Genomic DNA, 9034 nt, shown 5'->3' with positions numbered 1-9034 from the left:
GGATGGATGTTGGTCTTCAAGAGCCACTCACAATTAGTTTGACAATTCTGTGTCCATACCCACCAAGGAGCCAAAGAGTGAGAAGTAAAGAGTAAAAGACAGTGTCATAATTGACTTTAATGCTACCAATATGTCTTATATGATAATTTTTTGAACATACATCATGAGGTCATAGGATACTATGAACATAAACCTAAAACTGAGGTCAGTGACTCAGTAGCACATGAGCGGAGACCATTCAGTTCATAGATTGGCCATATATTTACAACATGGAGAAGACACTGGCGATTCTGTCCTGATGGGGGCACATTTAGAAATGCAGTAATGTCTTTCTGATTCTACAAGACACCTGATGTTGTTATCTTATTCTTCATTTCAAGTGACACTTGTGGTCTCCATACACAGAACACCATTTTGATTCCAGTGGATCTGAAACCATAAAATTCTGGAACGCCATGATGAACGTACTTCCTCAGATATCATTTCCTACCATCTAGAATCAACCTTGTCTTTACTGCCAGCAACGGCATAGTATGGGCCTTATATCATAGATGCAGCGATTCATACAGTAACGGCAGATGTCTGTAGTAAATGTGATTATCTCGGGCTGCCTTCTGGCCATGAGTATATCCATGAGATTTCGACACAGTTGGGAAAATCTGTGTGGTATAATATAACCCCCGTGATCATAGCACTCTAGTGGGGCAGGGTACTTCTCATTAAACAACTTGCTTTGATTGGCCATGCATTTCAGAAGGTCCTTCATTACAGCAGTGGAGAAGTCATTCTCATAGAAACTGACAGTGGTGAGCTGTGAGCACTGGCCCAGAGCAGGCAAAAGGACTTTGAGCTGAGAGTCCTTCATCCTGCAGCTCTCTAACTTCAGGATCTGCAGAGTATCAGATACATTCTCTAGGAGAATTCGGAGACTCTTGGAACATGACTTGGGAAATACTACACTATCAAAGTTCAGGCATTTCAGTTGATAGAGCCTCTGACACTCTGACATGTGTTTCAAGTCTGAGTTTGAGAGGTGGCAGCCAGTCATAGACAAGGACTCCAAGGGGCTCTTCAGGCATCTAGAGAAAGAACAAGAAAATTGGTCTGACTCATGGTGCTGGAGGACACTAGTAAGATTGATACTGACACAGAGAATCCACATATGTATTGTCAATCTATGGTTATCTTGAAGGTCCACCCTGGGGAAACAGCATGTTGGTGTCTCCTCATAGCATTGTTTACTGAAGCATATTACAGTCAGGTATGGTGGGATCAGACAACATGTCTGCAACTCCCCTTCCTTACTCTGTCAGAGAACTAGAGTTTGCTCCATCATGCTAGGAGAGCACACCTAGAAAGAACTAGAACAGAAGGGTTCTGGCAATATCTTGGCCTATGTCCTGTAGAGTTTATCCATGTCCTGGCTATCTCCACAATCTTTATCCCTGATCAGAGTGTTTCACCCTTGACAATGATGACCTCCACCACAGTGTCACAGATTTCTCGTCTACTTAGTCCCAACTTGTGTTCAAATCATCATTTCCTTTATGGAGAAGTAGAGGCAGACTGACTCCAATAGAGGAACAAACTGGTTCCTGTTCCCACATATCTTTGTAGAGGGTAGGTGTGGAGCCTTCCCATATCTGGCCCCTCTGCGCTGTCCTGTTACCTTGAATCAGTTTTGCCTGGATCCCAAAGAGTTATATGAAAAGCACACTTACAGCATCTGACCCACACAATGGAATGCTTACAAGACAGCTTTCTCAATATCCCTTACCCCAGCCCATACTATTTTACATGAGTGGAGACTGAATCAAGTGTGCTCCATAAGGAAGGAAACAATCCACACATTGATAGTGTAATAAGTGCACCACTGTAGCATCCTCTATGACTGTCACACCTCAGATGCCCACTAATGATTGAAGTAAATGGAAAGGCTGTTGCTATAACAGAAACAGATCACTATCCTTCCTTACCTGAACAACTGTTTCATGTTGTCACTGGAAAAGTAGTCACCATACATGGAGAGGTATTGGAGATAGTTGAGTTTGGAGAACTGAGAAAGGAATTTGGCAGCACAGTTCTTTACATCTGCAAAAGGAAGCACACCCCTAACTGAGACGATCCATCTTATTTCCCTTAGAAGGAATTTGCGAAGATTTCTCATCTGGCCAAAGCAAGGTGCAAAGCAACCTAGAAAGGATAGGACCTGATCTGTGTCTATTTCCAATTCCTCAATATAGTTAGGCTGAAAAATGTTCAAGATCTCCCTGATAATCTCCACTGGGAAGAGACAAATGTCCATCTTCAGACAGCATAGCCTCAAAGAGTGTTTTCTCTGCTTGGCCCATTGTAGTAAGCATGTTTGATGTTGTTGCAGACAGAGGCAAAGGCTCAGGTCAGTGACCACCTTCACACGCTGCCTCAGTGCATATCTAGGAATGTGCTTTGCAACTTGCTTCTCATTCCCAGTCTTTGCTGAGCAGACTTCATCCTTTCTTCCAGTCCATACATCCCAAAAATCCTGGTGCACATCTCTCAAGTCCAGGACTTGAAGCTTCCTGATTCTGTGAAAGATGAAGGCAAAGTTACATAATGTAAAATGAACCAACTTGGCGTTAGCCTGGATCCCACATGTCTAAGATCAGCTCCATCACAGCAGGTCACACCAGCCAGGCAAGGACACTGCATGAGCTGCATCTGGACAAAAGACTCACTTCTGTCCATTCATTTGCTCTTGACTTGTGTCTCTTCCATATCTAGTGCCTGTAGGAAAGCCACAGAAAGGTTCATCCTAACATGGCTCCTTGTACCCTGAGCTGTCCTTACCTATGACTATCATTTAGATCAGTTTTCAAATTGAATAGTATTTTCACAAATCCCCATGTCAATAACATCATTAGCCCCTGTGCTGTTTTCCCCATTCTTCCTGCCCTAATGTGTGTCTTACCACTATCCCTATGATTCCCCATCTACCCTCCTTGGACCTTGCTTACCTGGGACTAACATTCTGTGTCAGCAGTATATCTATGCCATCCAGCACAGCTTGCAAGACCTCCACATCACGGTTTTTCAACAGTGCCCCCAGAGGGAGGCAGGGAAAGGGCCAGGCTGCCACCATTGCCTTCAATATCTCTGTGTGTCTGCCATTGAAGGCCTCTAGGAAGAGTGGCGGGAAAAGCTCAGGGGGCAGGTGATCCAGATCGGAAGAGACTATGGCATCATTCATCAGCAGAGCATCCAGTGCCAGCTCCTGGAGTGTGGGAGGGTTGTAGGTGCTCATCCTGCTAGATATTCAGTCGGAAGCAACCTGGTGAAGCATTTGGGAGGCATAACTTCAGGCTAAGTTTTGAGAAGTCTTATTTCTCACATATTACATGAACCAGAAGGCCAGAGCCCATGCTCTGACAATAATGGAGAACACAGTCTGCCCAATTATACAATCCTGTGGTCTCCAAGCCACAAGTTCATCACTCTCAGCATGTGGATTCTCTTTTAAGCACCCACAGTGGAAAAAAGTTAACCACTGTTGCATGGGATATCAACACATGCTCCTCTTAATATCATGTCTCTAGTATAAAGTTTCAGACTGGCCAGAGTCTTGTTTCAGGAAAAAGGACACTGAACATCTTTGCTGGCCCTAAAGAAAATATACTGCTGATGTCACAGATGCAACCAGGCTTATTGTCCTTGCAAGAGATTGTTACCTCTAGGGAAGGGCTAAGGAGATCCTATGAGATGCCTGTCTGTATGTATCACTTAACTCTTTGAAGGCCAGGGTGAGAAATCTGGGCTATATTATATTATTTTGGGAAATGAGGTAAAATTCATAGCCACCTGGATATACAATTAAACCACATTGAAAATGCAAAACCTATGCCAGGTGGTGCTGGCACACACCTTTAATCCCAGTACTTGGGATGCAGAGGCAGGCAGATGTCTGAGTTAGAGTCCAGCAAGGGCTACACAGAGAAACCCTGTCTCAAAAAACAAAATAAAAATAAATAAATAAATACATACATACATACATACATAAATACATAAAATGGAAAACCTAAGTAAAACCTGCAACTTTCCCCAGAGACTTGAAAAGCCGTGCTACTGAATGAGAGCACCTGCTCATGTGAGTCTTAGAGGAGAAGCCAAGTGTACATAGGCTACAGGGAGGAGAGTTTCCCATGACAAGTTAGAGTCCAGACAAAGAAAGAGATGAGACAATATATCTCTCAGTACTTCCAAATGTCTGTTTATACTTTAAATTATGGTATTGCCTAGAAAAGAGGCTTCCATGGAGTTGGCTCTCCTTCCAATCCTGAATGGAACTCATTATGTAGCCCAGGCTTACAGTTACACACTATGCTTCTGCGTGTGGTTAGCAGCCTTGGATTTTCTTTTTTTCCTCTACTATGCATGTCTAGAGCCCTTTGCTTTTAGAACTCTGCATAGATGCCAAAGAAGCCTCTAAAAAAACAGAGTTGAAGCCCTTTGGAGTAAGAGTTGGGAGGATTTCACACCAGTCTAATCTATAAGGTATATTTCATGCTAGTTCAGGTTCAGGAAAATCAAGTAAAGTAGGATTTTAGGGGCTGGAAAGATGGCTCAGTGGTTAAGAGCACTGCTCTTCTGAAGGTCATGAGTTCAAATCTCAGTAACCTTATGGTGGATCACAACCATCTGTAATGAGATCTGATACTGTCTTTTGATGAGTCTGAAGACAGCTACAGAGTACTCACATATAATAAATAAATAAATCTTTAAAAAATAGTATTTTAAATGTCTCCATTGAAGTTATTCTGTAGTGGGGTCTGTTTTCACTACACAAATGCTCTACCATTCAGCAAAAATTCCAGATCATCTATTTCTTTTTATTTAATTTCATGTAGTGATGAGGTGTCCTCTTGTAGCCAAGTCTTGCCTGGATTGTGATATTTTGCACCCAGTACATTAATTTAGTTTCCAAGTGTGGCTGCTATATACATTTTTCATACATTCCTGCATATTTATATATGTACACACATACATATCTTACACAATGTCTGATCACCTGGACAGCAATGAAGGAACCACATTTCTACAGCTTTGGATCCTGGGTGAGCTGTGGCTTCAGGGACACAAGCCAAAAGCTAGAATTTCTGGCTTGTGTTCCTGAAGCCTTCTCCAGTGTAATTTGTAAGGTATACTTAAGAAGAAATTCTAGTTCATATAGTTGCAAAACCATAATCTGTGAAACATAGCTTAAGAGACCACAGACAGATTAAATTATAAAGAAGTTCCTACCTGAAATTCCAGATTAAGTCTAGAAAATTGGATGAAACCAGAAGGACCAAGAGTTCAAGCCCTCTTATGGAGCTCTGAGGGACTAAACCACCAATCAAAGAGCACACATGGAGGGACCCATGGCTCCAGCTGCATATATAGCAGAGGATGGCCTTGTTGGACATCAATAGGAGAAGAGGTGCTGGGTCCTGTGAAGGTTTAGTGTCCCAGTGTGGGGAGATGACAGACCAGGGAAGCAGAAGGGAGTGGGTTGGCCAGCAGGGGGATGGAAATGGGTAGGGGAATTTCAGAGGAGAAAAGAGGAAAGGGAATAGCATTTGAAATGTAAATAAAAACCAGGCAGGGGTGGCACATGCCTTTAATCTCAGCACTTGGGAGGCAGAGGGAGAGGCAGAGGCAGGCAGATTTCTGAGTTCAAGGACAGCTTGGTCTACAGAGTGAGTTCCAGGATAGCCAGGACTACACAGAGAAACCCTGTCTCGAAAAAACAAAATAAAAAAAATTTATGCCACTGTCTGTTCTCTGGATCCTCCTGGCTAGGTGCTCTGATGTCAGCTCTGACTAGACCTTTAATTCTTATCAGTTGGATTATATGTAGGGCCTACTCTTGATCACTAAATGAGAAATTGACTTATAGCTGGATGTCATGAACGTGTTTCCTCAAGAGAGGCTCCTTTCTTTGTGAAAACTCCCCCTTGTGTCAAGTTGAAACACAAAATCAGCCAGTGCACCTTGATTTTTGTTTTCTGTAGTTTCACTGCTGGTTCTTGTGAACTCATGCACAGTTCTTGTTTATCAAAATATGCCAGCCCAGTATAATATTTTCAAACATCAAAGATACACTGAGAAAATCTTGCTGCTACACTGGAAACAAAAAGACGCACCATAGTTTCTAACAGGCTAATACAGAGGTTCTATTTGTTTAGACCGTGGGAAAGGAATCTACTATGATAGGTACCTCAAATCAAAATGGGGACTTACTCTGAGTTCAAAACAAGCCTGGAAAAAAATATGATGGCATGGGCTTTTAATTCCAGCACTGGGAACTACTGGCAGTTGGATCCCTGAACTCTAGGTCAGACCGGTCTACAGAGTCAAGGATAGCCGGAGATAAACAGAAAAACCCTATCATACAAACACACACACACACACACACACACACACACACACACACACACACACGCACACAACCAACAAAGCACATATGCATAAACACAAGAGCAGGTACACAGACACAGACACACATGCCCCCTCTGTCACAACCTGCCTGCCCCCTTGATTATATGAGTTGAAGTCTGAATTACAAACTAATTAAAACAAATTAAAAACAAGTATCAAACTAAAGGTAGATACAAGGAAATACCTTATGCCAAAACAAAATTAATTAAAACCTGAGTACATATGATCAAAACTGTATCTCTAAAGAACAAACCAAACAAAATAAGGATGAGAGCTATAGCTTAAATGATAAAAGGTCATCTAGTGGTCTGAATACCATGGCTCCCATCTCCAGTCCTTCAATACCCCACCATCTCCACACTAGGCATGGTGCAGAAAGCCTGTATTTCTGTGTGGGAGGTTAAGTAAGGAGAAGTAAGTGTTCAAGGTCATCATTAGCTACATAACAATTATCAGGCCAGTCTAGGCTCAAGGTTAAAGACAAGAAAACAAAGGGAAAACCATCTTAATGGCTGGCTTTGGATCTCAGGCAGCTTTCACTGCATCCAAATGCTCTTTGCTTTCTTTGTAGTCCTAGGCATTGAACCATCTTTTTCAACTCCAGAATGATTCATGCTACAGGCAACAGGAACAGACAAACCACCACCATATGAAAATTCTATTCACTTCATCACTTTCCAACAACAACTTTAACTTATAATTTCATATGTAGTTAGGTTTTAATCAATTGTTTTGTCATAAGGCTTTTCCTTGTATATACCCTTAGCTTGATACTTTAAATCTCAGCAATCCTCCTGCCTCAGTCTTCATTCTTGTAGCATTATTGTAGTGAGGCAATGCACATGGCTGAATTTTACTTGTATGTGAATGACATCATGCACAGTGTTCCTAACAATAGACATGCACACAAAAATATCCTCAAATAAAAGCCTCAGAGGACTTTGCCTCTTTCTTGGTTTCTCTAGCTTCAAGGAAACACTATAGCCAAAAGCAAGCAAGGGAGAAAAGGGTTTATTAGGCATACATTTCCCCATCATAATACATCAATGAAGGAAGCCAGGACAGGAGATCCAAATGGCCTGAGATCCAGGAGGCAGGAGCTGATGAAGAGCACACTGAGGAATGCTGCTTCCTGGATTTCTCCTTTCATGACTTACTTATGCAATTTGCCTCCTTAATAGAAAAGGAACACCAGCACAGGAGTGGCCTGACCCACAGTGGTCTTGTTACTCCCCATCCATCATTAAGAATATGCCTTACAGGTGCATCTTATGGAGACATTTTCTCAATTGAGATTCCCTTCTGTCTGACCACCATAGGTTGAAACAAGTTGACACAAAACTGAACATACAGTATACCTAGGGAGAAATGCCTTCTCATAATTGTGAAATCTCTTCTGGAATAAAGAGCCAAGCTACCGGTGGTGCATGCCTTTAATCCCAGCACTTGGGAGGCAGAGGCAGGCAGATTTCTGAGTTCGAGGCCAGCCTGGTCTACAGAGTGAGTTCCAGGACAGCCAGGGCTACACAGAGAAACCCTGTCTCAAAAAAAAAAAAAAAACCCAAAAAGAAAACATAAGCAAACAAATGTGTGTGTGTGTGTGTGTGTGTGTGTGTGTGTATCTGAATTGGGACATGGCCTGTTTTCCCACTCTGTTCTCAGGATGGTTCTTCAGTCCAAGGATCAAGGAAATGTTCACTTAAATCAAGGGTCTGAAGAGAGGACTCATCCTTTTAGAGCACTGGGTTTGTCTACCAGTAGCTGCAAGGGAGCCCCCATACCATACTGTGACAAGGTAAGACAATGCAAAGGTCCGTCCATCTTGTATACTTGCACAGGCCATTTTAGGTTTAGCTAGAATCCCTTTGAAATCTTCCCATTCAGAAGTTGTTCTCATTTTCTGCTAATAAATTGATGTTTATTCTGCATCTTATGAAAAAGGAAACTTCTGCCACTATACAAAGAGGCTCCCTCACCTAATACCTAAGATTTCAGCCATCTGACAGGAAGGGCAGAAGGATAGCTGCTTCAACTTCATCTCAGCTACATATACCTGCTAGGTGAGCTGGGCTACTAGAGACCTTGCTTCAAAACAGAAAACCAAACCAACAAACAAAAAAATACAGAAATGGGCTGGAGAGATGATTCTGATAGAAGACCAGAAGTTTCATTTCTAAGAAGCACATGGTGACAGTAACCAACCACATCTCCAGTCCCAGGGAATCCATATTTCTTCTGATGTACTAATAAAGCACAAGAATGGACTTACTGACCAAACCAGGTCAGCCAACAAGTTCTCCCACACAGGAGTGAAGATTAAAAAGAAAAAAGATAGTTGGACAACATTGTAGCATGACCCCAGCCAGTTCTGAGGCTGGGGCCCATTTAATTTTTTCCTAATCTGCTTTTATACTGTTTTCATTACATGTAAGTATGATGGGAAAGCAGTACAATGAGAAACAAGCAAGGCAATAAGAAAAGTCCCATGATTATTCCCGTGACAATAGTTTCTATGGGATTGTCACAATGACCAAAATATCTGAGCCCACTTCTTTGTCCTTGGCCAAAATCAGATTCT

At 42.2% G+C, this 9034-nt stretch overlaps 1 protein-coding gene across 1 annotated transcript; it reads right to left on the bottom strand.

Annotated features, from left to right (window-relative positions):
- Window positions 1-511: 511 nt before the first annotated feature.
- Window positions 512-3283, bottom strand: LOC127680023 (PRAME family member 8-like). Its single transcript, XM_052175587.1, has 3 exons — window positions 2997-3283; window positions 1977-2561; window positions 512-1079 (listed from the first exon to the last, which is right to left on the bottom strand). The coding sequence occupies exons 1-3, from the start codon at window positions 3281-3283 to the stop codon at window positions 512-514; spliced, it is 1440 nt and encodes a 479-aa protein (XP_052031547.1).
- Window positions 3284-9034: the final 5751 nt, after the last annotated feature.

The sequence above is a fragment of the Apodemus sylvaticus genome, chromosome 3 (genome assembly GCF_947179515.1).
Source record: "Apodemus sylvaticus chromosome 3, mApoSyl1.1, whole genome shotgun sequence".
Taxonomy (NCBI): Eukaryota; Metazoa; Chordata; class Mammalia; order Rodentia; family Muridae; genus Apodemus; species Apodemus sylvaticus.
This window is presented reverse-complemented; position numbering and strand designations above follow the sequence as displayed.

Bases quoted from the DNA above. Each gene is read 5' to 3' on its own strand.
- LOC127680023 (XM_052175587.1), bottom strand. From the start codon at position 3,283: ATGAGCACCTACAACCCTCCCACACTCCAGGAGCTGGCACTGGATGCT. The intron at 2,562-2,996 runs GTAAGCAAGGTC...TCACAGAATCAG, and splicing joins ACACAGAATGTTAGTCCCAG to GAAGCTTCAAGTCCTGGACT. The intron at 1,080-1,976 runs GTAAGGAAGGAT...TTCTTTCTCTAG, and splicing joins AACATGAAACAGTTGTTCAG to ATGCCTGAAGAGCCCCTTGG.